This window comes from Oryctolagus cuniculus, chromosome 18 (assembly GCF_051225735.1).
Source record: "Oryctolagus cuniculus isolate XC-2025 breed Fujian yellow rabbit chromosome 18, ASM5122573v1, whole genome shotgun sequence".
Lineage (NCBI taxonomy): Eukaryota > Metazoa > Chordata > Mammalia > Lagomorpha > Leporidae > Oryctolagus > Oryctolagus cuniculus.
Window position 1 is genome coordinate 15,032,458 of NC_142884.1, and position 27,901 is coordinate 15,060,358.

Sequence of the window (27,901 nt, forward strand, 5' to 3'; positions counted from 1 at the left end):
TTCCTGCCCCGCCCACCCTTGGGCAGAGAAGCCGTGTGCTTTGGTTTTCTCCACGCATTCCTGCTTCCTGCCAACATGGTCTGTCTGGGGCGCGCGGCGCCTGGCGACAGGCACAGCGGTGAGCGAGGAGAGACACTTCAGTCCTGCCCAGTGCCCGTCGGCCCCTCAGCTGAGCTAAAGCTGGCCCAGGCTCTTCTTGGGGTTTGTTTGTTTAAGAGAGGGTGCTCCTATCTGCTGGCTCGCCCACCAACCACCTGCAAGGCCTGGGGCCGGGGTTGAAGGTGGGAGCCCAGTCCAGGTCGTCCGGATGCGTGGCTGCTGCCTCCCAGGGCCTCCAGTGGCGGGAAGCCGGAGCCGAGAGTGGGACCCAGGCGCTCTGATGCCGCAGCAATATCTCGGCCACAGGGCTCAACACCCACCCTCTCTTCTGAACTTGGGCGGGAGGGTGACGGCTGACCCAGGCGGCGGCTCGGGCTGTGCACAGGGCCGCCCTGTCTAGCGCCCACCTCTGGCTGGACTTCTCTGCGGGGGACGGGAGAGAGCCCCGAGCGCGTACGCAGGACGAAGAGCGAAGCGGAAGCCATGGAGCCGCGAAGATAAAAGACGGGGCGGACGAGGCGGCCGGGCCGGGCCCTGGAACTGGAGGCCGAGACGCACGCGGGGAAACAGGCGGAGGCGAGAGGTACAAAATAGGTGAGTTTTTTTTAATTGAAAACTATAAAAGGGATGGGGCACGTGAAGGGGACGGCGGGCTGGGTGCAGCCCCGGGCACGCCGGCGGGGAGGCGGCCCGGGCCTCTCTCACACAGGTGTGCGCAAGCACGGCCCCACGGGCCGCGGGGGCCAGGGCTCAGGCGCGGGGCCGCGCGGGTGCGCAGTGGTGCGGCTGGTGCGTGGGCGCGAAGCCTGGGCGGCAGACGCAGCGGAAGGAGCCGTCGGTGTTGACGCAGCGCGCGTTGACGCAGAGCGGGGACGCCGCCGCGGCCTCGTCGCACTCGTTGATGTCTGGGGAGGGGGTAGAAGCCGCGCTGCCCAAGGCCGAGTGCGCACGCGCCCGCCCACCTCCCGGCACCCCCGACCCTCCGGGCAGACGGACGCGCGTTTGGGGCTGAACGCGGCCGCAGCCGACTGCAGGCTGTGCGCGCTCGGCCAGGTGGCTCGGCCTCTCTGTGCCCCACCCCGCGCCCCCCCCCCGCTCCTTCCGTGAGCCGGGTCCTCTGTCACCAGGTTTTCCTTAGGAAACTAATACGGATGATGGGGTCAGCAGCAGTAGATGCTTAGCCTATCCCCGACATCGTTTTGAGCACGTTGTGTGCGTGAACTTGCTTGTATTATCTGATAACCGCATGAGCCAGACACTGTGTGACCGTTTTACGCACGCGCAGGCCGAGGCTCGGCACGGGACAGCCCCTCTCTTCTTGCCCAGTGTCGCCCACAAGCCCGCAGCCTGCCAGGTGGCTCCCAGCCCGCCCTCTTTCTCGACTTTGTTTTCAAAGCTGACTCTGCACAGGCCCGCCTGGGCAGCCCCTGGGCCCCGAGCACCGTGTCCCCAGCCAAACTTAGTTCCCAGGCCCGGAGGCAGGGACCTGGAGCCCGGGAGCCCGGGGGCTGGGCCGACGTGACGGCCGTGGGTTCTCACACAGGCCTCGCTGGTGTCGTGAAGCAGGGCTAGCAATGCTCACAACAGCTCCGCGCGATGGGCTCTGGGACTGAGCACAGGCCAGTGTCCAGGGTCACACGGTAAATTGCTGGACTGAGCCTAGGGCTCTGCTACGCCCCCAGAGTTCCGGGTCGTACCCTCTCGGCTGCACTTGCGGCCAAACCAGGCAGGTAGGAGGCCTGTCCTCGCCTTGCGGATGGCAGGGCAGGCTTCCCCGAGTGCGCGGAACAGGCCTCCCCGCCCCCGGCCAAGCCCCGCCTCCCTGCGCCCTGGCTCCGCCTTCATCCGCAAGCCCCGCCCCTCAGCAGCCGCTGAGCGGAGCCCCTCACCGACGCAGGCCATGCGGGTGATGTCCAGGCGGTAGCCGTCGAAGCAGTTGCAGGTGAAGCCCTCGGGGACCCGCACACAGCGGCCGTGGTCGCAGCCGTCCAGGATCCCGCACTCCTCCTCCTCCAGGCCCTCGTAGGGCTCCTCCAGGGCGCCTGCGGGGACCGTGGGGGCCCGTTCGTCCCTCGCGCCTCTTGGGCTAACCCGCCCACCCTGCCCGGTCCCTGCCCGGGTCTGTCTGTCCGCCCCGTGGTGGGGCCCAGCTCCCGCGGTGGTCTCCTCCGTGCCTGCCCGCCCCAGCCTCCGGCGTTCGGCCGCGGTGCTCACCCGTGTAGCCACCACCTTCAGGCGACTCCTCGGGCTCCGGGAAAGAGCCGCGGGTGTCCCGGGACCGGTAGGGCCAGCCGGCACGCGGGCCAGAGCGCGCAGGAGCCTCCGGTTCGCTGTAGCGGCCCCCGTCGTCCTCGAAGTCGGGCACGTCGAAGGGCGGAGCCCCGTATGGGGCCTCCCGGCGCGCGAAGGGCCCCGGGGGCGGCGGGTAGGGGTCGTAGGGCAGCACGGGTGGCGGGTACAACTCAGGCCCGTACGGCAGGCCCTGGTAGGGCGGACCTAAGTCTGGCCCATACTCATAGGGGAGCCCGAAGCCGCCTGGCCGAGGCGGACCGTAGGCAGGCGGCCGCAGCACGTTGCACAGGGCCTCGAAGTCATCTGTGGAGGGAGGCCGGGAGAATACTCAGCCCCGGCCTGGCTGGCGCCCGCCCCCAGGAAAAGGTGGGTGGGGGTGGGGTGGGGGACTGCAGGGGCAGCCAAGTCAGGGGCCAAGGACCCAGGCTGGGATTCAGAGGCCCCGCGGGAGCCAGGCTGGGTCCTACAGACATGCGAGGTGGGTGTTCTGTGGGCCCAGTGCCTGCCAGGGGGCTGAGGGTCTAGAACTGGGCTTACTGGCGCTTAGTTCCCAAGGGCGGGTGGGGGGGTCTCTGGGGTTTTCAGAGCTGAAACGTGGGTCCCGGGAGCCCTGTGGCGAGGTCTCAGGCGCCTGATTTAGCTCCCGCGGCAATGGCCCTTGTTGCTCCAGGCCAGGACGCCCGAGGTCCCAGGTCCCGGCAAGGACACCTCATGGGCTGAGTCTCCGAATTTTCCAGACCAGGAGTTGAGGGCACAAGAAACCAGACCCCAGGGGCCCGTGGGGCGGGGACCGGGGCTCTGCCAAGCTGGGCCCTGGGGTCTCCATGGCTGAGGCTGACCAGTCTTTGGGATGTGGCTTTGGGGACAGAGATTGGACTTGGAGGAGGTCCTGAGAGTGGGGCGGGGCCTCTGCGCCGGGCTGGGGCTGACAGTACCTGAGTCCTGGGCTGGGCAGAAGGCGCAGTCCATGCCCCAGGCCTCCCCGTAGAGGCAGCAGCACTCGGTGTAGGTGGCCTGGCGGTCCAGCCGCGGGCGGCTGCACACGAGGTCGGGCCCCACCTCCTGCCAGCACACTCCCAGGTTGTCGTCTGCGGCAGACACAGGGCGTCAGGGCGGCCGAGCAGCCCAGCCACCTCCGCCTGTCCACGGGTCCCAGAAGTCCAGGGAGGGGGGTGGCGACAGGCTTCTGGACTGAAGACAAGGCTTGTCGGGGGGCACGGGGCTGTGGGACAGGAGTCCGGGCGGGAGACGTTCCACCCAAGTCTGGCCTCTGGAGGGCCGGGTGACCTTGGACAGACAGGGGCCCGGGGGCGTGGCTCGCGCGCGTGTGGGGGCGGGGTTACCGAGGCTCTGGCTCTCGTTGGAGACACAGCGGCGCCGCGAGCCGTCCAGCACGAGCGGGGGCTCGCACGTGCAGTGGTAAGAGCCCACGGTGTTGACGCAGTGGCCGCCCTCGCACGCCGGCTCCTCGTCGGCGCACTCGTCGTTATCTGCAGGGGCGCCGAGGGGTGGGTGAGGAGCAGCCCGCCCCCTGCCACCCCCTCCCCGCGTTTCCTCCCAGCGCGGCGACAGCGTGATGGATTGAGTCTAGACTCCAGGAAGGACTTCCGGCCGCTGGCGGCCACGGTCCAGCGAGGAGTTGGCTCGGCTCGGCGCGGCGGGGTGGGGGCGCGCGTACCGACACACTCCAGCCGCTGTGCGTGGTAGTAATAGCCGTTGCTGCAGTAACACGAATAGCCCGGGGCCGTGTTCACACACACGCCGCTCTTGCACACCTGGTCTCTGAAGAGCTGGCATTCGTCCACGTCTGTGGGAAGGGTGGAGAGGGATGGGAACTTGCCGGACTGGGGGGGGGGGTGCCTTGGCGACTAAGTCGGGGAGGTGGAGGTGAGCAAAGATGGAGACAGCAGAGAGGACGCTGAGAAGCAGAGAGAACAAGAGACCCAGGCAGAGCTGGGCCCCAGGGGCGCAAGGTCGGGGTGGGGGGGAAGGGTGCTGACGTCTGGCCTCACCTCTCCGGAGGCTCGGGTCTCCGCTGGGCGCCAGGTAGCCCCGACCATGTGGGCACAGCGACTGGTACTCGGCTGCACACAGAGAGCAGGCTGAGCCCGACGCCCGCCTCCCAGCCCCCAGCCCCCGCCCCCGCCGGCAAGCCCTCGGGCTCAGCCCACGCCCAGCATGCCCACGTCCTGTCCCGGACGCTCCAGGCCCTCAGCCCGCGGCCCACCACGTCCCTTTCTCCCGGGGCCCGCGTCCCCCCTGACTCTCCGCCAGCCCCCAGCCCTCAGCCCGTGCCCACCCGTCTCGGTGCTGGGGCACTGCTGGATGCGGCAGCCGCTGCCCCAGCCCTCGCCCACGGTACAGCAGCACTCCTGCCACGTCACGTTCCGGGCCAGGATGTTGTCACACGCGTCCGGAGCCGCTGTGTCAAAGTAGCACTCACGACGCCCGCTGCCCGCGGGGCCCTGCCTGGGAATGCTGGGCCGGCGCGGCGGGGACGGCGGGGGCGGCCTGGCCTGCACGCTGGGGCTCTCGGGGGGCGCCTGGGGCTGCGAGCCGGGGAACGTGCCTATGGAGACAGGGGGCTTTAGTCTCGCTGGGCGGGGCCCGTAGGCCCCCATGTCTCAGGTGGGGAGGCAGACCCCACGGTCTCGGGCGCCCACCCACGTTTCCGCTGCAGCCCACAGTGGCCGAGAGCAGTTTCCCCGGCCTGCTGCACGCCTCCCGGGGTCCTCACATCCAGCGTGTCTGAATTGGTTCAGTCTTCCTCCCCAACCTGGCTCCACCCTGAACACACCCTGCCCACCAGGACAGCCCCACGGCTTTCTCCCACACGCCTCCTTCCGTCCCGTGGCCACTGCCTGGGCCCTGCCCCAGCCTCCTCCCTAGACGCCTCCCTGGCGCCTTCCAGGCCTGGTTATAGGGGCTGGCGTTACAGGGTTAAGTCACCACTTGTGACGCCGGCCTCCCGTATGGGCGCCAGTTCGAGTCCCGGCAGCTCCCTGCGAATGCCCCTGGAAAGCAGCAGCAGATGGCCCACGTCCCTGCCACTCACGGGGGAGACGCGGATGGAGTCCCAGGCTCCTAGCTTTGGCCTGGCCCAGCCCTCTCTCCCTCTCCCTCTCCCCACTCCCCCCGATCCCTGTCACTCCTCAGCCTTTCAAATAAATCAATCTTTTAAAAACCTTGATTATCCGCCTTTCCTGCTCAAAACCGTCCCGGGGCCACGGTGCCCTGGGGAAGAGTCTGTCTCCGCCTCCAGCCTTGTCTCTGCCCATCCCTGGCTGAGTGCTGTGACTCAGGCCGCGGTGAGCTCATCCCAGCTGCTCTGGCGCGCCAGGGGCGCCTCGGCCCGGGCCGTGTTCCCGCACACGCCAGGGGCGCCTCGGCCTGGGCCATGTTCCCGCACACGCCAGGGGCTGCCCCTGTGCCAGGCCTCGGCCCAGGCCGTGTTCCCACACACACTGTGCCTGGTGCGTTTCTCCTCGTCCACTCCCACAGGAATTCCTCCCTAACCTCTTCCGAGGCTGGGCCAGGCTTTCCCTCGCACCCCTCTGGCCAGCGCTTCCTCCTCCCCAGCCCTGATTTTCTCTGGGTCGTCGCTCCCTGGTGATGCCTCTCTCTGCTCCATCAGACTGTGAATTCTTTGAGGACAAAGTGGCCTTTCCTGGCTACCGCCCAGTGTAGGACCTGAACACGGTAGACGTCCTGTGAAGCATTCTGGTGGAGCCGCCGCCAGGACAGAGTCCTCCCACCCACCTTAACCCATGTGTTCTGAAGTTTTTGTTGCTGTTTAAAACAACAGCATTTCACTGATGGCAGCTGTCCACATCGCCAGTAGCCATCAGTTAAATCGATACACCAGTCTCACCAGCAGAAGTCCTTGGTGGAACACAGCGTCCCGTCATGGGGTCAAACTCCTCGGGGCTGGTGGGGCAGACACAGAGGAAGGAGCCTTCAACGTTTTCACATAGGGCAGCTCCACACACACCCTGCAGGGTTTCACACTCATTCACATCTGTGAGCAGGGAACAATAGGAGAGAGGGAGTCGTTACAGCCTGAGCAGGACGTGTCGCCCAGGCTCAGGCAGCGGTTCTGGGTCTGGGTCTGCGTCTTCCTGTTGACGGCTGATGGGACCCCCCCGTTGTGGCCTCGGAGAGGGGGGCCTGGCGGGAGGTCCGTGGGTCACTGGGGTGAGCCCTCAGAGCGTGGTTCTCGCCAGAGGGCTGAGGGTTTGAGTCCAGGTTCTGGCTGGCTGTTCTCTCTGCTTCCTGCCTATCCACAGGGGCCCATGTAGGAGTGAACCAGTGGATGGAAGACTGCGTGTGTGTGTGTGTGTGTGTGTGTGTGTGTGTGTGTCTCCCTCTCTCTTTGTTTTTTTTTTTTTTTTTTTTTTTTTTTTTTTGACAGGCAGAGTGGACAGTGAGAGAGAGAGACAGAGAGAGAAAGGTCTTCCTTTGCCGTTGGTTCACCCTCCAATGGCCGCCGCTGCAGCCGGCGCACCGCGCTGATCCTGGCAGGAGCCAGGAGCCAGGTGCTTTTCCTGGTCTCCCATGGGGTGCAGGGCCCAAGCACCTGGGCCATCCTCCACTGCACTCCCTGGCCATAGCAGAGAGCTGGCCTGGAAGAGGGGCAACCGGGACAGAATCCGGCGCCCCAACCGGGACTAGAACCCGGTGTGCCGGCGCCGCAAGGTGGAGGATTAGCCTATTGAGCCACGGCGCCGGCTCTCCCTCTCTCTTTGTAACTCTGCCTTTCAAATAATAAAAATACGCCTTAGAAACAAAAGCAAGGGGCCAGCACTGTGGCATAACAGGCAAAAGCCACCACCTGTGGTGCCGGCATCCCATATGGTCATTGGTTCGAGTCCTGGCTGCTCCACTTCTGGTCCAGCTCCCTACTGATGGCCTGGGAGAGCAGCAGAGATGGCCCAAGTGTCTGGGCCCCTGAACCCGCATGGGAGACCTGGAAGAAGCTCCTGGCTCCTGGCCTTAGCCTGGCCCAGTGCAGGCCGTTGCGGCCATTTGGGGAAAGAACCACAGGATGGTTCTCTCCCTGCCTGTCTGTCTCTCCCTCTCTCTGTAATTCTTTCAAATAAAGAACGAAACCTCGAAACAAAAACAAAACCAAACAGGCGTCTTTCAGAGCCCGGGTCCCACCGTCCACGTTTCTTCTGCCAGCAAACCCTGAGTCTCCCTTGGAAGCCGGGCTCCTCCGTTTGCAGCTCATGTGTTTTAGGGGGACGGACGCGCAAGGCCCAGGCGGGCCGAGCAGGTGACTGCGCTCCCCGGCCCCGCCCCAGCTGTGGACAGGAAGAGGAGCCGCCCCCCCAGCACGAGGTCGCTGAGCCGCCCACGCGTGCTCACAAGCGCCAGGGCCATTTTTGAAAACATCCCACAAAGGAAAGCCAAGCAACAAGAAAGAGTCAGAGAGGGCCTGGTTAAAATTCCTGGATCCAGGGACGCCTCAAGTTCAAGTGTATTCCAGGGCTTTGCAGTTTTAATTCCTTTTTGAGACACTCCAGCTGCTGTGTGTGTCGGTAAAAACCAGAGGAGGCAGCACGCAGAGTCACACACATCCCCGCATCCCCCGTGTGTAAGCTGGGCCTCCCTGCCAGTGCCTGGGCACGAGGAGCGGCTGTGCGCGGAGCCCAGGGCCTCTGAAGGGGAACCCCAGCTTGGAGCTTGCTGCTCTGCCTTCTGTAACTCAGCTTACAGAATGTTACAAAGTTACAAGGTTCCCTCAGGTCAGGAAGAATTGGGGCATGACTGTGGGGGGGGGTAGTACATGATGACTGTGGGGGGTAGTGCGGGATGACTGTGGAGGGGGGTAGTGCGGGATGACTGTGGGGGGTAGTGTGGGATGACTGTGGGGGGTAGTGCGGGATGACTGTGGGGGGGTAGTGCAGGATGACTGTGGGGGGTAGTGCGGGATGACTGTGGGGGGGTAGTACATGATGACTGTGGGGGGTAGTGCAGGATGACTGTGGAGGGGGGTAGTGTGGGATGACTGTGGGGGGTAGTGCGGGATGACTGTGGGGGGGTAGTGCAGGATGACTGTGGGGGGTAGTGCGGGATGACTGTGGGGGGGTAGTGTGGGATGACTGTGGGGGGGTAGTGCGGGATGACTGTGGGGGGGTAGTGCGGGATGACTGTGGGGGGTAGTGCGGGATGACTGTGGGGGGTAGTGCGGGATGACTGTGGGGGGTAGTGCGGGATGACTGTGGGGGGGTAGTGCGGGATGACTGTGGGGGGTAGTGCGGGATGACTGTGGGGGGGGTAGTGTGGGATGACTGTGGGGGGTAGTGCGGGATGACTGTGGGGGGGTAGTGCGGGATGACTGTGGGGGGTAGTGCGGGATGACTGTGGTGGGGTAGTGTGGGATGACTGTGGGGGGGTAGTGTGGGATGACTGTGAGGGGGTAGTGCAGGATGACTGTGGGGGGGTAGTGCGGGATGACTGTGGGGGGTAGTGTGGGATGACTGTGGGGGGTAGTGCAGGATGACTGTGGAGGGGGGTAGTACATGATGACTGTGGGGGGGTAGTGCGGGATGACTGTGGGGGGTAGTGTGGGATGACTGTGGGGGGGTAGTGTGGGATGACTGTGGGGGGGTAGTGCAGGATGACTGTGGGGGGGTAGTGCGGGATGACTGTGGGGGGTAGTGCGGGATGACTGTGGGGGGTAGTGTGGGATGACTGTGGGGGGTAGTGCAGGATGACTGTGGGGGGTAGTGCAGGATGACTGTGTGGGGGGTAGTGTGGGATGACTGGGGGGGTAGTGCGGGATGACTGTGGGGGGTAGTGTGGGATGACTGTGAGGGGGTAGTGCGGGATGACTGTGGGGGGTAGTGTGGGATGACTGTGGGGGGTAGCTGGAAAAGCCACCACCTGCCATGCCAGCCTGCACGTGGGTGCCAGTTTGCGTCCTGGCTGCTCTACTTCGGATCCAGCTCTCTGCTATGGCCTGGAAAAGCAGTGGAAGATGGCCCAGGTTCTTGGGCCCCTGCCACCTCCATGGGAGACCCGAAAGAAACTCCTGGCTCCTGCCTGTGTCTGGCTCACCCCTGAACAGAACCTGCAGACAAAAGTGCTCTGTCTCTCCCTCCCTGCGTAACTCTTTCAAATAAATAAGTAAATAAACCTTTTCTTGAAAAAGATTAGTATGCTTGGGTGCCAGTGCTGTAGGGTAGCAAGTAAAGCCACCGCCTGCGGTGCCGGCATCCCATATGGGCGCCGGTTCAAGACCAGGCTGCTCCACTTCCGATCCAGCTCTCTGCTGTGGCCTGAGAAAGCAGCGGAAGATGGCCCCTGTCCTTGGGCCCCTGCACTTGCATGGAAGACCAGGAGGAAGCTCCTGGCTCCTGGCTTCGGATCGGCGCAGCTCCGGCCGTTGTGGCCAAATGGGGAGAGAACTGGCAGATGGAAGACCTCTCTCCTTCTCTCTCTGTGTAACTCTGACTTTCAAATAAATAAATAAATATTTTCAAAAAGATTAATATGCTTCATACATTTCAGTCGTTTTCTTTAAAACACAAAAAAACTGACTGCTGTCACCACTAACGGAGCTCTAATACGGAGATGATCTCATGTGCCACGGGCTAAATCCCACAACCCCCAAGCTCACAGAGAGGGCCTGACCAACCTCTGCCCCCGCCCCCTGGCCCCACCCACCCCCTGGAGCCCCTTACCCACGCAGTGACGCCGGTCCCGCGCCCCCTCGTAGCCCTGGTCACAGAGGCACTGGAAGGAGCCAGGCAGGTTCTGGCACACGGCGTGGGCGCCGCAGAAGGACTGGTTCCGGCACTCGTCCACATCTGCAAGCCCCAGACAGCCCGTTCGTTTCCCTACCTTCTCCCCCTCCCCGCCCCTCCCGGGACCCCCCGGACACCCACCCTGGCAGCCGCCCCCTGGCGTGGGCTGGTAGCCAGGGTCGCAGGCTGGGGTGCAGCGGTAGGAGCCGGGCGTGTTCTCACAGCGCTGCGCTCCACAGATGGCAGGGCCGTACTCCTGGCACTCGTCCACATCTGCAGGGCAGAGGAGGGTCGCTGGTACCGACCGCCGCCCCCTAGAGGGCAAACTCCGCAATGGCAGGGATTCGCGGGCTCCTTCCTCCTGGGGTCCCATAGCACAGCACGGGCACATGCAGCTGCCCCTAGATGACTTGCTGAATGAATCTTGCATCCTCCCCTAACCCCAGCCTGTCAGCTCCACGGCGCCGTGGGTTTTGACTCATTTCCTGTTGCGCCTCCGGTGCCCCGCACACAGTAGGTGCTTAATGAATTCTTGTGGAGGTCATGAATGCCATCTCGCTGTCGTTTTGTCCCGTGTCCCACCCAGCGCTGTCCACACACACACACACACACATACCCCCGCCCTAGCCCCCAGATCCAGTTACTCTGCTGAGGATGGCGGGCGAGGGGGGCGGGGGGGGGGGACCTGGGAAATGAGAAGAGTGAGCCGGGGGCAGGTCTGAAGGCAGAGCAGAGACAGGAAGGGGCGGGCCTGGGGACCAGGAGAGGGACAGTCAGGAGAGAGAAGTGGAAGGCCGAGCTTTGATAGGCAGGGCAGCCCTTGGAGAGACTTCCATCTCCTGGTGGGAAAGTGCGGGCTCAGGGCGGCCAGGAGGAGCTGAATGAGTGCTACAGGGTGAGGTGAGGGTGAGTCCACACGGATTAGGAAGAGAACGGTGTAACCAGGACTCGGCTGCCACAGGCCCCCTGGACGTCCCAAGGGAGCCTGGCGACCCGGTTCCTGGCTGGGGACTCTCTCAAGGTCACGCACCCCCGGAGGCACCAGGAGCCAGGGAAACCGTTTGGAGGCCTTTCCCTTAGGCGAGTCTGCGCCAGGCCCCCATGGTGGGAGCTGCGGCTGGGGCGTCTCACCGTCACAGGTGCCCTCGGGGCCCGCGTGGTAGCCAGGATCGCAGTCCCGGACACAGCGGTAGGAGCCAGGGGAGTTCTCACAGCGCTGAGCCCCGCACAGGGCTGGGCCTCGCTCATGACATTCGTCCACGTCTGAGGAAGGAAGCAGGGTGGTCAGATGGCGCAGGTAGGGAGGGGCCAGAGAGTCAGAAGGAAGAGGCTAGGTGAGTAGAGGAGAGGAGATGGGGAGGCCGAGGGCAGAGGCAGCGGGGAGCCGAGGTGCGAGGCCGGGCCGGGAGGGGTCGGAGGGGAAGCCCCTCACCCAGGCAGGAGGCCAGGTCCGGGCCCGCGCGGTGTCCCGGCGGGCAGGTGCACTCGAAGGAGCCGTCGGTGTTGGTGCAGACGCCTCTCTGGCAGAGGTCCTCCTCGCTGCACTCGTCCACGTCTGTGGGACGACGCGTCCGACACGCGGGCCCACGCTCCCGACCGCACCTCTCCCTGCCTGCCCCTGCCTGCCCCGCCCCGCCTTAGGCTCCTCCCCCTCAGACTCCGCCCCGCACGCCCCGCCCACCGGCGCCTGGCGACCCCGTTCCACCCCCTTCTCCTCCTCCCGCTTTCCCTGCGGTGAGCCCCTGCGTTCCGGGCCCAGGCCCAGCCTAGGTACGGACCAAGGCAGGAAGCTCCGCGGGGTCCCGGTCGGTAGCCCGGGGCACAGGTGCAGGCGAAGGAGCCGTCGGTGTTGAGGCACTCGCCGTGGGGGAAGCAAAAGTCGCCCTCCAGACACTCGTTTATGTCTAGGAAATGTGAGAGATGGGGGGGGGGGGTGCTGGGCTGCCGGCCCACCAAGCCCCGCCCCCAATCCTGACCCCACCCCCAATGCCCGGTGCCTGAGCATCTCCCACAGCTCCTCGGTGTCATCTCCGTTTCCCCAGCTTGGCTTTGCCCAGGCTCTCCTGCCAGTGCCCAAGCTGCCCACCTGTGCAGGGCCCCGGCCGGCCCGGCGGCTCCCGGTAGCCCGGTGCGCAGCTGCAGTGGAAGGAGCCTTCAGTGTTGGTGCAGTGGCCGTGGGGACCGCAGGGGGCGCCCGAGCTGCACTCGTCCACATCTGTGGGAGCGGGATGGGTTTCAGAGCGGGTCCAGTCAAGGGCCACACCAGGTACGTCTCCTTGGAGAAGTGCGGTGTGCGGTGGTGGTAGGAAGTGTCCTGGGCCGGAGAGGGGCTGAGGGCTTCGGGGAGAGGTGGACAGTCCGAGGCTCCGCAGTCCCTGGGTGGTGACTGGGAATCCTGCAGAGCTACCTGGGTTTCCAGAGATTCCCTGTGCCAGGATCCTGGGGTGTGGGGAAGGAATTCCTGACTGGCAAGGGTCAGAAATGAACGGGGTTAAGGGCTGGGTCTTTAACCAGGATGGCTGGGTGGGATTCCGCAGAATCAAGGGTCACAGACAATGCCCAGCATCGGAGACCAGCTAGGGTCCAGTCTGGGTCCAGAATTCTGCCACAAACTGGGAGTCAGGAGCCCAGGGAAGGAATTCTAAGAAGGGACGGGGCAGGGAGCCAGGATGAACAGTCCCACTGTCAGAGTTGCTGGGGTTGTGGACAAGGTCAAATGCCACAGTCAAATTAAGGGGTCATAGGTCGCATTCAGGCCCAGGGGACAGTCAGGGTCATGACCACTAGCAGGGTTGTAGTGCGAGGTTACCAGCAGGGGTCATGGCTAGGGTCAAATGTGAGTCAAGGTGCATGTCCATGGGTCACACAGTTGGTCGTCAGGGCCTGGATCTTGTCTGGGGTCTCAGTCAGGTGCTGGGGGCTGTGGTCTAGTTAAGGGGACTGAGGCCTAGGGCAGGAGGTTACGGGCCAGGTTGGGGTTGTGATCCAGGTCAGGGTCAGAATCCGTATCAGGGCAACCAGGATCAGGCCAAGGTCACAGCCAAGGCCTGGTCTTACCAGTGCACCTGCCACGGTGCAGGTGGTGGCCAGCAGGGCAGGCCCTGCACTGGAAGGAGCCAGGCGAGTTCACACACTCCTGCCCCGGACACGCCAGGTGGTTCTCACACTCGTCCACGTCTGGGGAGCAGGGGACAGGGTAGCCTTGAAGGAGCAGCCCTGTGGCCCCTCACCTGTCCACGGTCCTCCCTCCCTCCCCGGCCTCACCCTCGCACTCGGAGCCAGCGGCGTTGGGTTGGAAGCCCGTGGGGCAGACGCACTGGAAGCTGCCTTCCGTGTTCTCGCATCGACCGTAGGCGCAGGGTGAGGGGCTGCGGGCACACTCGTCCACATCTGGGGCAGAGGCGACAACCCAGGCTGAGGAAGAGTCCTGGGCCTCTGTCCACTGCCACCACCAGCCCCTGCCACCTGCCAGTCCTGGGCCAGCCCCTTGGACTGTGCCCAGACTGCTCCCTCCTCTCAGAGAGGCCCCTTCCCCTCCCCCCCCTTGCCTCCTCCTCCTCGGGGTCCCCACAGAACAAGGGCAGCACTCATAGAGGGAGGAGACATGGGGGGGCACAGTCTTGTTTTGGAGAAAAGCAAAAGACTGGCGTGAGACCCTTGCCACCTGCACCCCGGCGCCCACCCCCGCGGATGGTGGTGGTGGAGCAGGCCTGGGCTCAGCACCCTCACCCTGGCAGGGGGCTCCCGGGCCGCGGGAGCGGAAGCCTGCGGGGCAGGCACAGTGGTAGGAGCCAGCCGTGTTGTCACAGCGGCCCGGTCCACAGGGCGGCGGCTCCTGGGCACACTCATCGACGTCTTCCTCGCACGCCGAGCCCCGGAAGCCAGCCGGGCAAACACAGCGGAATGAGCCGGGCAGGTTCTCGCAGGCCCCACGGCCACACAGGCCCGGGCTCTGGGTGCACTCGTCCACATCTGTGGCGGCAAGGAGCTGGGGTCACTGCCCCTCGTCCCGCTGCCCCTCGTGCCTCCCTGCTGTCCTCCCACCTGCGCAGCTCTCCAGCTCGGGCACCCCTACCTGCGGCCAGCTCCTGGGACCATCCCCACCCCTCCTCACTCTGCGCCTCCATCCTCCATCACTCAGCCTCTCCCTTGCCGTCCTTTGGCCTTTCCACCCCCGGGTCACTCTCTGAAGCCATCAGAACCTGGCCTCTGTGCCCCATGAGTCGGTCTCCCTTGTCGGGTGTCAGTCTCTCCAGCCCCATCCCGCGGCCCCTCCACGCCCTCACCCTGGCAGCTGGCTCCGTGCGGGGCCGCCTGGTACCCGGCAGGGCACACGCACAGAAAGCTGCCTGGCGTGTTCTCGCAGCGCCCGCGGTCACACGGCGGCGGCACGCGGCGGCATTCGTCCACGTCTGTTGGCACAGACCAGGCGGCTGGGACTGGAGTGGACAGCCCCCGGGGAGACGACGCGGGGGAGGGGTGGGGCAGGGGCGGGGCCAACCTTGGGTCTGGGCCAGACTGGGCGGGGAAGCAGGGAGGTGGGCGGGCCTTGGAGTGGGCTGACTTAAGGTGAAGGCGGGGCTTGAGCTAGGAGTGCAGGATGAAGGCTGGGGACCAGATCAGGACTGACAGGGCGAGGGGGGCCGTGAGGGGGCAAACTGGGGCGGGGGAGGGCAGGGCAAGGGCAGGAAGGGCAGCTTTGGGGCCCCTGGCAAAGAGAAGGCAGGAGCGAGGCTAGAGACGGAAGGCGCAGTTTGGGGCCAGGACTCTGGTGTGGTAGGGATGGAATCCCGGTGGTGGTCAGGGATTGGTTCCAGAAGCTGTAGGACACAGGAGCTAGTCCGGGACACGACGGGGCGGGACTCAGAGGGAGAGGGGATAGCAGTGGGCCGGGGCCCAGCCCTTGGGATCACCAGCTCTGAGGGTGGGCCACGATGAGGCTGGCCACCCGTGGAGAGGCGTGGGAGGTCAGAGCAGGATCTGGAGGGATAGCCGGAGCAAGACCCAAGCTGGGGTGAGTGTGGAGCTGGCTGGGTGGATTTCTCACCCAGGCACTCCGCAGCCTGCGGGCCAGCTCGGAAGCCGGGGCCGCACACGCAGCGGAAGCTGCCAGGCGTGTTCTCGCAGCGCCCAGGAGCACAAGGTGGGGGCACACGGCGGCATTCGTCCACATCTGCGGAGGGCATGGAGGGGCCTGGTCACCAGGAGGCGGGGCGCACGCCTGCCCCGACCACCCCCTCCACCTGGCTCACCCAAGCATCGGGTGCCCTGGGGGCTGAGCCGGAAACCCGAGTCGCAGGCGCAGGAGTAGCCACTGGGCCTGGGTATGCAGCGTCCTGGGCCACAGACCTGGGGGTTGCGCTGACACACGCCCAAGGAAGGACCTGGGGGGGGGGGTGCAGTCAATCAGGGTTCTCCCACCTTTTAATTCTCTGCCATTTTCATCTCAGTACAGCCGTCACAGCCCCTTGGCCTGGAACCCCTTCATCCATGTCCCATGTCCCCTCCCCAAACTCCGCCTTCCAGCCCCTCTCCCTCGGCTTTGTCACAGAACGTGCGCATCACGACCTCTGTGTGACTCCTCCGTGCACCCCAATGCCCAGTGACTTGCTCAGCTGACAGAGAATCTGAACCCAACTCCCACTGCAGCTCCTGAGTTAACCACCACCAACCGCTCAAACGTACCGCGTCCCACCTGCGCCTTATTCCTCCATCTGTGACATCACTCGTTCTGTCCCGGGACCTCCACCCAGAGTCCTACCTGCTGTGCCCCCTGCAGTTCTCCCTCCTGTACCTGGGTCGGGAAGCTCAGGACCGCCCCAGGCAGGGATGCTGGGCAGGGGACGCTCAGGGCTGGGTCGGGGCTCAGGCCGGGGCTCCGGCCGGGGCTCCGGCCGGGGCTCGGGCCGGGGCTCTGGGCGATGAGTGGGCAGAAGGCCTGGTGAGGAAGGGGTACTGGCTAGTGGAGACCTGGGTTTGGGTGTCCCCATGCCTCTCTCTCCTCCTTTGCCTCCATCCTCAATCCCTTGAGGATAATACCCCCTCTGCCAGAGGTCAGCTCACCTGTGTGTGGCCGAGAGGTGGCCAGTGGGGCACGTGGCTGGCTGACGGGCACTCGAGGTGGCTCCTGGCTCAGGGGTCTGGTGTTGTAGCGTAGGTCAGAGGCTGAGTAGTGGTAGCCTGGGCCAGCTGGGCAGATCTCCCGGAAACCCTCTGGGAATAGGCGAGGGGGTGGGCCAGGGAGACAAGGGTGAGGGCCCCAGTTTGGAGCAGGGTTTGGCCGACGCTGGGATGGGGTGGTGACATTCCCAAAGAGTAGAACATTCCAGAAGCTAAAAGCAAGACCGCCCCTTTGAGGTGGTCGCAGGGATTGAGGTTGAAAACAGGGACTGGGGGCAGGAGCTATGGCATAGTGGGTTAGGCTGCCGCCTGCAGTGCTGGCATCCCATATGGGCACTGGTTCGAGACCCAGCTGCTCCACTTCTGATCCAGCTCTCTGCTACGGCTTGGGAAAGCAGTGGAGGATGGCCCAAGTGCTTTTCCCTGCACCCGTGTGGGAGATCGGGAAGGAGCTCCTGGCTTTGGATCAGCACAGCTCCGGCCAATGCGGCCAATTGGGCAGTGAACCAGAGGATGGAAGACCTCTCCCTCTCTCTCTCTGCCTCTCCTTCTCTTTCTGTGTAACTCTTTCAAATAAATAAAAAAATAAAAAGAGGGGCTGATCTGGAACACAGGAAACTGTGGGGTTCGGTGTAGGTAGAAGCTGGAGTGCCAGGGAGGGGTCTGGGGGCAGGGGTCATTCTGGGCTGGGGTCTAAGCTGAACCCAGAGGGTGGCTCAGGAGCCGGGGACTTGACCAAAGCTGGGGCTGTGGCGGAGTGACAGCCCAACTCCTGCCTGTCTCAGGCTGGGTGGCTGAGGACCTGTGCCGAGTCTACTTTAACGTGGGAAGGTCCCGGAGGCTGGGGCATGGCCAAGGGCAGAGCCTGGCTTGAGGGTCAGGAGGCGGGGCCTAGGCCGTGCCTCCAGCTCACCTGAGCCGTAGGGCGGGCAGAGCTGGCAGCCTCGGCCCCAGGCCTTGCCCACGCGGCTACAGCAGCAGATCTGTTTGGTGATGTTGCGCAGAATGGGCAGCGAGCAGCCGCCGTCGCGAAGCACGCGGAAGCAGGGCCCCTTCGCCTCCGAGATCACGTGTTGGGCTGGGGGAGGGGAGGGGATTCTTCAGGGCGGAGCGGGGAGTGTGTGGGAGCGGAGGGGTCTGGGGGGTGAGGGAACAGCCCCGGGCAGGGGGAGCTGAGGGCTCTGAGGAGGGTGTGGGCGGAGGGGCGGGGTCTGAAGAGTGACTGACAGATTCGGAAAGGAGTTTGGGTGAGACAAGGCCTAGGTCGAGGGGCGCGGGGAGATTTCGGGGTCTGAGGAGCTCCTGAGTGGGAGTCCTTAGGGCCCAGAGTCTGAGGTGGAGGAGGAGCCGCGACGTCCCGGGAGCGTCGGGAGCGGAAAGGCCGCAGGTGCTCCGGCTGCGGTCTGAGAGAGGGCGGGGTGGGGGCCAGCGCGGGGCCCTCCCCGCGGCTCACAGATGCAGCTGCTGCGGGAGGAATCCAGCAAGAAGCCGTCGGGGCACACGCACGTGTACCCGCCGCGCGTGTTCGCGCACTCCCCGTGCTGGCAGCGCCCGCCCGTCGCGCACTCGTCCACATCTGCGGAGAGTTGAGGTCACAGCGGAGTCGGACCCTCGGTCCCCGCCATCCCCGCCCCTCAGAGCCGAACCCGCCCACCCCCCAAGTCACCTTCGCAGGACCCATTAACTCTTTCAAAGCCAGGTGGACACGGTCCATCTGGGACACCCATTCGGCGGGAGTTCCCTGTGGAGAGAGGAGAGAGGTGGGCCGGGGACAGGCGGGCTGCACTGCTGGGCACGGCTGGCGTGCGCTACACGGGGGGTCCGGGAAGGCGGCTTAGGAGGCCCCAGAAGAGCGTGGGTGGCGCCGAGAGCAGAGGGATCACAGTCAGAGAAGAGATCGGGGTGGGCAGATTTAGACCGGAAGTGATCCTCACAGCGCGGTGAGTGCGGCTGGAAGTCGCGAACCGGATTTTATCCATGCACTGAGCAGGAGGAGCGACAAGATTCTTCCGCCACCCCGGTCGCCATGCACCTGGGGACGCGTCGGGCCTTACCCAGGTGCTCCGAGCACGGCTGACAGTCGTGAACGCCCCAGGCCGCGCCGTCCCCTCGGCAGCAGACCTCCTGCGTCCGGAGCCCGGGCAGCGGGGACGCGCACTGTGGGGAAGTTGCGTGAGCGCGCCCCCGCTTGGAGGCTCGCTCAGGGCCCCTCCCCACCCGCCTCTTCTCACTTCGCCTCCGCGCAGCTCCCGAAAACAGTAACCGTAGCCGGAGGCGTCCGAGTAGCCGTCCTCGCGCGGCGCGCTCTGTGCCAACACCGTGTACGGCGCCGCCGCCTCCGCCCGCGCCGCCGCCTCCGCCCGCGCCACTGCCTCGGCGTCCGCCTCCTCCCAAGGGCCGGACACACGCTCCACCTGGTGCACCACCACCGACGCCTCCTGCGGGTGCTCCACGTGGACGCTCACCATGGACGCCACGCCTGGCGGGAGGCACAGGCGCGCAAGGAGAGGTCTACGTAGGCTCTTAGGATTGGGATTACAACTGGGGGGGAAGGGCGAGCAGGGACAGGCGGGAAGATCGGGGTCGGAGGAACAGTGCGGTGGCTGACAGGGGTCGGAAGGCTGGCCACATCCCCCTCACCGTGCTCGTCGTCACGGTGGTTGGCCAGCGGCATGGTGTACACGGAGCGCATGAGGCCAGGCATGGCCGGAGCCGGGGGCCGGGCGCCCGAGGAGTGCAATTGGCAGAACTTGCCCGCGAAGTCCGGGGGGCAGAGACAGCGGTCAGGCTTCACGCACACACCGCCGTTGTGACAGATCAAAGGACACAGGACTGGGCAAAGGAAGGGGGCAAGCGAGGACACTCAGGGTCGATAGCACACCTGGGCAGGTAACCCTGCAGCCAGCGCACCCAAGCTATTTCAATCTTCCCAGTATTACAACTGCGTCCCCTCAATGTATCGTCATTTCTAAATCGCTCCACCGCGCCTTCGGCCATCTGCACTGGCCGGGTCCGGTCATTCAGCCGTCCGCGGTGGACAGAATCTTCCAGCTCCACATTCGCCTGTCGCCGGCTCTCGGAGCCCGCGGCGCCCCAGCCACGCCCACTCCAGCTCCGCCTTAGCGCTCAGCCCCGCCCACCCCATCGCCCGGCGGGGGTCCTTCGCTGTCTCCGCCCCTCCGAACTATCGCCGGTCCCTTCCATTGCCTCCGACCGCGTTTTAGCCCCTCCTGGGCACAGCTCCCCACTCCCAAGTCTGCCTGCTCAGCTTGCTGTGCCCGCCCACACTTCCTCCAGCCCGGTCCGCGCCGCTCCAGCTCCGCCCCCTGGCCATGCGCGTCCCCTGGCCCCGCCCACCCGAGCATCTAACCTGCAGCTCTGGCCCCGTCCCCTCCCTCTCCTCGAGCCGATTCGCCCCGGCTCGCTCGCACGCGCGGCGTCCCCGCCCACCTCCCCGAGTCCTAGCTCTGCCCTCCCGCCTCCGGTAGCACCGGGGAGGGGCCACAGGCGGGAGCGCGCCTCCTTTCCCCTCTGCGCGCCTTCGCTGGGCCACCGGCCACCTCTGGGCGGGGCACTGCCAGCTGTGCGGCGGGGTAAACAAAGAGGGGGTGCGGCGGGGGCAGGGCGGCGGCTCCGCATTCCCGACCCTTGGGGAGCCCGGGTCCGCCGAGCCGAAGGAGGCCGGACGCGACTTTCCAGGGCACCCCCTCCCTTTCTCCCCCGGGACGGCCGAGAACAGCTGGAGACAGCTGTGCGGCGGGGAGGGAGGGGCCGGCGGCTGGGGCCATGCGGGGAGGCGCGTCTGGGGAGAGGGAGGCACAGGGGAGCCACCTCAGCTGAGAGGGGGTCGGAGGTCCGGAACCCTGGGAGGAGGCCGGCTGGAGGGCAGTCCTCAGGGGCTCAAGGGCTGCTTGAGGCTTCTGGGGAGGAGAGGGGACCTAGCTCAGAGGCAGAGGCTGCCCTGCACAGCGGTCACCTCACACAGGATTCTGGAGCCTCCTAGGGGCCGAGCAGTTGGAGGGTACAGAGGATACAGAGTGAAGTCCTGAGCCTAACTTAAGAGCCTTCACTGACCGGGACCCTGGGATGCCGTGGACCCGCCCACCTCCCCACCAGCTCGGGAACCAGGTGCCCACGTCTTCTGATTAGCAGCCTCCCGTAGGGGGCACAGCCTCAGCAATCCCCTGGTTGGAATCAGTCGGTCCAGACCAGCTGCGAAGTTCCCTGGATGGGATGGGAGACGCAGGAGGTGGAGAGACAGCAGTCAGGAACTCCCCCAGGGGACTGGGGTGGGCTCAGGGGGAAGGAGCGTGTGGGAGCCCTTGGGGGGGCAGGGGTCACTGTACAGGGCTCGAAATCTGGGTTTGCTCCTGGGTGCATGTATTGCCAAGGGCAATACTACAGGGGTCTCTGGGGAGGGGCCCAGTTGGCCAGGGTATCTCAGAGGCCTGGGAGGGAACCCGTGCCTGGAGTCTGCAGACAGGGTGGGGAGGGGGCTCCGGGTCTGGGGGGGAGACTGCAGGGTCAGACCAGCACTCCAGGGTGCTCTGGTGGGGTCCTGAATTGAGTGGTGGAGCCTGGGTCCGGTTTAAGGAGGACTCCAGATGCCACACTGGGAAGCCAGCTTGGTCTGGGTACACTTCCCAGCCTCCAAGGGGATGTCTCTGCCCTTTCTTGGCCTGAGTGCAGGCCCCCAGCTCAGCTCCCTGAGGGCGCCCACACCCGGGGCTGGCGGCTGGACGGCATGGCCAACTCCGTGCCCCACACCCCTGCGAGTCGGAGAGCTGAGGACATCGGGGTCCCGCCGAGGTCAGCCCCCCTTCACATGCCCCTTCTTGTGCCTCCAGGGGCTTGGCACCCGCCTGGGCACGGCGCCTGGCACGGGTGCGTTGGGGCCCGGCGGGGAGGGAGTAAAGGAAGGAGGGAGGAAGGGGAGGAGAGAGGGAGTGGCAACGGGCGGGGCGCAGGCGGGAGATGAGCTCACGCCGACCGGGGCTGGGCTGGCTGGGGGCCAGGCTGGGCGAGTTCTCGGCGCCAGGGGCCCCCTCTTTCCACTCTGAAGGGCCTGAGGGGTGGGGGGCAGGGAGGCCCCAGGCCCTGGAGAGCCTGTGCACCCCTGCACTCTGGGACAACAGGTGGCTCGCCCTCTGCACCTCACCTGAACCCCTGAGCTCCCCATCTCTGGGGGGGGGGGGGGACAGTGCGCACACTCCTGTTTCCTCCGCCCCCAGGGGGCGCCCCTTCCCTCGGGCCTCCTATCTGGATGTCTCCGCACGTGGGAGCCTTGCAAGGCAGGTCCCGCGGAGACACCCCACCCCCATCTGTGGGCCCTTCCCCTCTCAGCTCTCCGAATCCACCTTCCTCAGCGCGATCCCCCTCCTCACAGGCAACCCCGCAGCGGACTCCTAACCTGCCCCCCCAACCCAAGACGTGGGGACTCAGACAGCCCCCCGGGGCCCCGGAAGCTCCCCCTTGATCCCTGGGGACGCCTTCCCCAGAGTCCCCAGGACCCTGAATTCTGAGATCCTCACTTTGACTCAGACATGAGAGCCAGCCCCGATCCCCTCGCGCGGGACACCACAGGTCCCCGAGAGCACTCATTACAAAATCGGGGCCCTCAGGAACCAGCCCCCCAAAGCCTGGAATTTGGGGTCCCTTTCATTAAATAGCCCGGGGATTCCCAGCACTAGCGCATATGGAATATGGGCTCCCTCTCCCAGGAGGATTGTCTCCCCCCATCCTTGGGGATCCTCCCCCCGCCCCTCCCTCAGGACCACCACCCCGCACTCACAGGCGCGGAAGCCGGGTCCCCCCGGGGCCGCCCCGCCGGGCGCGCCGCTGTCCACGCTGGTGGCGTTGCGGGGCGCGCAGGTCGGGGTACAGCGGGAGCCGGTGGGCCCATGGATGCAGCGCAGGCCGCACACGGCCGGGGTGAAACGCACGCGGAGTCGCTCTCGGGGCCGCCCCAGCCCGGGCTGCGGCCCGAGCTGCGCCAACAGCACCAATAGCGACACCCAGAGCAGCCGCGCGCCGCCCGCCATGGCTGCAGCGCCGCGCTCCGCCGCGCCGCCGCCCCAGCCCGCCCGAGGGGCCCGGCCGCGCCCGCCCGCCCGCCCGCCCGCGGGGGAGGGCGGCCGCGCCCCCGCTCAGGCCCCCCCTCCCCACCACTCCCTCCCGGGCGGCCGCGCGGGGGCGCGTGGGGCTGGGCGCTTAGCCAGAGGCGCGAAGGCTAGGCGCTAGACTCACAGCGGGGAGGGGGGCGCTCCTCCGGCCCCCACCCGCTCACCAACAAGTGGATGGGGCCCGCAGGGGAGCGGCCGGGAAGGGAACAGGTGGGGGGCGGGCGAGTTTCCCCCCAGACCGAGCTGAATCCATAAAAGGGGAGTGGGGGGAAATGCTGAAGGCTGACCCTCCGCTAGGCACAGAGAAAGGGGTCTCAGGCAGCGGGGTCATCAGGGCACATCTGGGTAGCCAGGTGGTGCATCTGGGGGACAGAAGGGCCAGTGCACCTGGGCACAGGAAGGAATTAGGGGGTCTGGATCTGGGGCTGGAGACACATTTAAAGATGCAGCCACATCCGGCCAGGACCCCCCACACCTGGTGGAAGTCAGTGGATCAGGGAAGTGATGGATGGAGGCTGTGGGCGGGGGTCCTCACATCTGGGCCAGCCCACATCTGGAAGACTTTAGGGCAGACGGGACCCATGTGGGCTGAAGGCCACAGCAGGGGGCACTTCTGAGGGTGGCTGAGACCAGGAGGTGTTCTAGGCTGGGGTTCCGGAACTGGAGAGAGAGGGCGATGGGGGCAGGGAAGGGGCGGGGTGGGGGGAGTGGGGGGTGGAAGGGAGGTCTTTGGCCCCCAGCCGCACCGCAATCTTGCGCCCTTAGTGCCCGGGCAGGCGCCAACCCGCACAATCGCTTTTGTTGTCTGAGCTGGTTGGGCCGAGCTCTGCTGGGCCGCGGGAGCCCGGACGCCTGGCTTCCCGGCCCCACCCCCGCGGGTCAGCGCCTCTGGTCCTGTCCCGGGCTCACCTCGTGCGGCCGGACGCCAGGGTCCCAAGAGGTGGCCGCGTCCTGAGGGAGGGGGGTGAGCTACGATGGGGGACGGGGAGGCGGCGGCTGGAGCGTGGGAACCAGACGGCTTTATCTGGCCGGAACCCCCCCAGCCTGCGGGGCGGAGGAAGGGCGGATGTTCTTACCCCGGGCCCGGCCGGCGGGGGCGCGCTGTGGGGGCCTCCTTCTCAGCAGTGCCCGGCCCCCCGGCCCTCGGGGCCGCCGGCGCAGCAGAGCTCGGGCCTCCTGAAGCCTGGGTGGGAGGGGCGGAGAAGCGGCTGTCACCGGGGCTGAGCTGACGGTGCCCCCACCCCAAGGGCGCCTGGCCGGGCTCCCAGCAGCGGCTCTGCCCACCCTCCCAAACCGTGTACGGGGACCAGGCTTGAAGTGTTCTTTAGAAGTCTGGAGAGAAACAGACTGTGGGAGATGAGGAAGGAAAGGAGAGAGGGAGAGGGAGAAGAGAGGCGAGATTAGAGGCAGCCACAGGCGCGGAGAGGCCATCTGAGGAGGGCGGGCGCAGGTAACTATAGAGAAACAGATGGAGATGGAAAAAACAATACAGAGAAGGACATGGAGACAGACAGACAGGGTGAGGGGAGGGAGAGAGGGGGGAGGGGGACAGAGAGAAAGAGAGAGAGATGGAGACTGGCAGGGAAAAGATCCAGAACCAGAGATACAGGCTGGCAGTTAAAGAGGGAAGGTGTGGCGGAAATGGCCCAGAAGCTGGGAGTTCCTGGGGTGGGGGATGGGGGGGGGGATTGTGCACTCACGTCAGTGGCTGCCAGTTGAGGGACACCTGTTTCTTGCTCACACGGGGGCTGGAGCTGGGGCTGGGGCTGGGGCTGGGCACTGGGGTCCCTGGGGTCAGGCACTGCTGGGAGCCTGTGCACTTTTCAGGCCCACAGCTTTGGACCCTGCAGGAGGCTTGGGGAACAGCCAGGGACTAAGTGGGGAAGAAGGGGACCAAGTCCCTCTCCCATCAAGCGCACCCAGCTCTCCAGCTGGGACAAGGGCTGGAGAAGAGTCCGGTACTCATCCCCCCCCCCCGGGGAACACACCTCGGGTGCAGCGGCTCCTTCTAGGTGTGTGACCCGGTGTGTGACCCGGACAACAGCGACAAGCAGCCACGGCCACGCTGTAACAAATGGGAGGGTGGAATTCACTTGGCCCCTGGCTTGGCAGCAGGGAGGGGAAACCAAGACACAGCTTCAGGGAGCTCGGAATAGATGTGTGAGTAACTCGAGGCACTGCTCTGCATGCCTCGGTTTTCCCATCTGTACAATGGGATGTAAATTGACTTTGATTCCCCAGGGACAAAGGCCACAGGCATCTCACTTTCACATGTCTTATGAACTAGGTTTGTGGTAAGGTTTTAATGGAAAAGATATGGTAATTTTTTTAAAGAGCCGATTCTTATTAAAAAAAAAAAAAGATTTCTAAGTGCATTTCCAAGCCCTACAGTCTGGGAATCTAAAACTCCACCCTCCCACACGTCCCTATCCCGGACTCGGCTGCCATCCCAAGTCTGGCCGGCAGGTGGCGCCACTTCCACAGGCCTCAGCTCCCGGGGAGAGAGGTTTCCCCTTGGAGAGTCCAGCAGGGTGCTGAGGTGGAAGGGGATACCAGGAGCCACGGTCCAGGACTGAGAACCCCTAAGCCTGATTACGAGCCCATTACTGCCCTTCTATGCTGTGTGTCCTGCAGCCAGCGTCTCCTGGTCTATGGGCCTCAGTTTCCCGCCTGACCGGGAGGCAGGGGGTGTGCTGGCAGATACCTCTGCGCGCAGAGGGTCCGGGCGGCCGAGTCGCCAGCGCCAGCGCCAGCGCAAGTGCGGCGCCACCCAGGGGCCCCCCAGACAAGTCCATTATCCCCAGGCTAAGGGGGGACAAAGGACGAGGGCGCGCGCTCAGGCTCTCCGCGAACGGTGCTAGAGGATGCTGAGCGGCGGTCCCGCGGCGTGCGCGCCCCCTCTGCACCGGTGGGGCCGCGGAGCGAGGAGGCCGCCCGGGGGGGAGCCTCCGAGACCCCCGCTCTGGCCGTCCTCCCTCCCGCCCTTCCTCCGGGTTAACCCCTTCCCGGCCCCGCCCCCGGCGCGGCTCGGGTTACTAAACGCATTCGCAGAGACCGAGGCGGGAGCGCAGCCCGGGGCCTTTGTAACGCGGCGCGGGGCCGCAGGCGGGATGGGGGCGCGGGGTCTGCCCTGGCAGGCGCGAGGGGTGGCTGCGGCCCCCCCAGTCTATCGGAAAGCCGGGGCCTCTGGCCGCGAAATCACTGGGATCCCATTCAATCCTGGAGTCCTGTAATTCTAGCATTGCCGGCTTGGTGAAAGCACTCTCACACACACTCACACCCACACCCACACACCCACACACTCACACTCGCCGCAGGACCCTCCAGCCTCAGCCCAGAGTCCACGTCTTCTCTCCTAACCGAAAACCGCCAAGACCCCTTCTAATTAACCCAGCTCCAAGCTCCAGAAAACCAGGACGTCTCAGTCCCCCCAAGTCTCTGCAGAACTTCCCAATACCTTTTCTTTTGGGGCAACCTAAGAAACTTGGGGGAGCCCCATCCTAGCCAGAGGGCTCCACCCATCTACCCATCCTCAAACACACTGGGGATCGGCCCCCAAGCAAACCCCAGGACTCCCGGAGCCTGACCCATCTCCACCACACCCGAGGGGCTCCCTCCTCTCAGTCTACACACTCCCTGTATTCTGACCCCTACAAAGTAGGGTCCCCCATTCATCCAAGAGCCCTGGCTCTTTCTTCCCCACCTCGGGGGAGTGGGTTCCGATTCCCCAAGTCCTGGGCCTCGGGACCGCCGGACTTGTTAGGCGAAGGGGACACGAGGAGGAAGGGGTGCGGCGGGGCTTACCCGGCCGGGCGTCCCGGGACCGCCGCGACCTCGACGGCCGGGCCGGGGCTGGCGGCGGAGGCGGCAGCGGCTGCGGCTGTGAGCAGCGGCGGCAGCAGCAGCAGCGCCAGCAGCAGGGGCCGGCGGCCGCGGGGGCCCGGCCGCCGCATCGTGTCGGGCGCGGAGTCGCGCTCCGGGCGGGCCGTCTGTCCAGCGGGTCCGGCTCGCGCGCCCCGCCCCCGCCCCAGGCCAGCTCACTTTCTCCACTGTCCGGGCCGCGGGCTGCGAACTTCCCGCCAATCAGAGCCCGGCGTCGCCAGCGCTCCCGGCGCGGCCAATCGGGAGGCGGCAGGGGAGGGGCGAGGCCGACAGGTGTCGGGAGGGGGGCGCTGGGGCCTGGAGGTCCCCGCGCGGAGGGGAGAAGCCAGAGTCCCCTGGGTGAGGAACAGATGCAGAAGTGGGGTGCAGGGCTCCCCAAGGCTGAATCTCGCGGGCAGGCCTCACCCCTCCATGCGGTCAGAATGCAGCTCCCTCGCTGGGGTGGAAGCTGCAAGCACCCGCGGGCACCCACTGTCCACGCGAGGCAGGAGGGTCTGGGCACGGAGTGAGCCCTGCCCCTCGGAGGGGCCCGGACCCGCACTGCGCCTCCCCCAAGGATCTGTCCCCCTCAAGACCCTGCACTTGAGCAGTCGGCCAAAGCTGCCGCCTCAGGGGACCCGGGCTCCCAGGGGCCCTCGGCTCTGGCCCCTCCTGACCTCCTCTGGGCCGCTGCCCCCGCAAGGGCACCCTCCCACGCTCGGAGCTGCAGCCTCTCCCCTTAGAAAGTTCCAGACTCCTTCTTTCCTAAGGATCCCCCCACACACACGCACACCTTTAGGAGCCCAGGCCACAGGGTGCGTCCCCTTCAGAGGGTCCCAGGTTCCCAGCCCTGCTCCTGGCCCCCACACTCAGAACCTCAAGCCCAGCTTTTCCCTTCCTTATAATGAAGAGCTCAGCACCTGCACCACGTCCGCCCAGCCCGGCTCGGGTTCCAGGCTGGCCTACCCTGCTTCCAGCCCACTTCCTGCCGATGCACCTGCGAGGCAGCCAGCAGACGGCGGCCCAGGTACTGGGTTCCTGCCACTCACAGGGAGACCCGGATGGACTGCCACTCACGGGGGAGACCCAGATGGAGTTTGGCCTGGCCTGGCCTGGCCCAGCCACGACTGTTAAGGCATTTGGGGAGTGAGCCTGCAGATGGAGGATCTCTCGCTCGCCTGCTGTCTCTCTCAGTCTGTCTACCTTTCAGATACAAGTAAAAAGTCTCAGAATCACAAGCCCCACCCCCAGAGCATCAGGCCCCGCCCCCGCCCCTTTTCCCGCTGAGGTGCGGGCCGCGCTCCTTCCCCCGCAGGACCAGGACGCGGCTCCGCGCTGAGGATCCCAAGCCCACCCCCGCTGCCGCTTGCGGGGCGTCAGCCCGGCGCCCCTCCCCCGCGTCCGGACCGAGTGCGCGCCACGCTCACCGCCACGGCGCTGACGCCGACTGCCGGGTCCCAGCGTCCGGAGACCCTGGCCCCGAAGCCCCGCTCCGAGTCTCCTACCCGCGGCCGCAGCGCGCGCGGGGGCGCCGCCGACGCCTCCCTGCAGCCTGGGATCCGGGCAGCCTCCACGCTCGTTGCCAGGCAACCGCCTCCGGCTGCGTTGGCTTCCGGGGCCGTTGTCGTCCGCCTGCCCCCACGCCGCGAGCCCGCG

The 27,901-nt window shown here is 66.0% G+C and overlaps 1 protein-coding gene across 3 annotated transcripts; it reads right to left on the minus strand.

The window, feature by feature from the left end:
- Positions 1 to 683: 683 nt before the first annotated feature.
- LTBP4 (latent transforming growth factor beta binding protein 4) lies at positions 684 to 26,388 on the minus strand. 3 transcript variants are annotated; one of them, XM_051836403.3, is made up of 33 exons: positions 26,189 to 26,388; positions 24,373 to 24,449; positions 24,085 to 24,238; positions 23,461 to 23,567; positions 18,903 to 19,094; positions 18,494 to 18,741; positions 18,317 to 18,419; positions 17,929 to 18,003; positions 17,716 to 17,838; positions 17,176 to 17,340; positions 16,206 to 16,355; positions 15,937 to 16,080; positions 15,395 to 15,526; positions 15,190 to 15,315; positions 14,429 to 14,554; positions 13,872 to 14,114; positions 13,407 to 13,532; positions 13,200 to 13,319; positions 12,229 to 12,357; positions 11,921 to 12,046; positions 11,575 to 11,697; positions 11,274 to 11,405; positions 10,284 to 10,415; positions 10,080 to 10,205; positions 6,263 to 6,409; positions 4,691 to 4,960; positions 4,404 to 4,475; positions 4,070 to 4,198; positions 3,735 to 3,881; positions 3,327 to 3,479; positions 2,314 to 2,694; positions 1,989 to 2,141; positions 684 to 1,004 (listed from the first exon to the last, which is right to left on the minus strand). In XM_051836403.3, exons 1-33 carry the CDS (start codon positions 26,335 to 26,337, stop codon positions 850 to 852), a joined length of 4,935 nt encoding a protein of 1,644 aa, XP_051692363.3. In that variant the 5' UTR covers positions 26,338 to 26,388; the 3' UTR covers positions 684 to 849. The 3 variants fall into 3 exon arrangements, with proteins under 3 accessions (XP_051692363.3, XP_051692365.3, XP_051692366.3); XM_051836405.3 differs by lacking the exon at positions 15,937 to 16,080; XM_051836406.3 differs by lacking the exons at positions 23,461 to 23,567; positions 24,085 to 24,238; positions 24,373 to 24,449; positions 26,189 to 26,388 and adding an exon at positions 22,054 to 22,428.
- Positions 26,389 to 27,901: the final 1,513 nt, after the last annotated feature.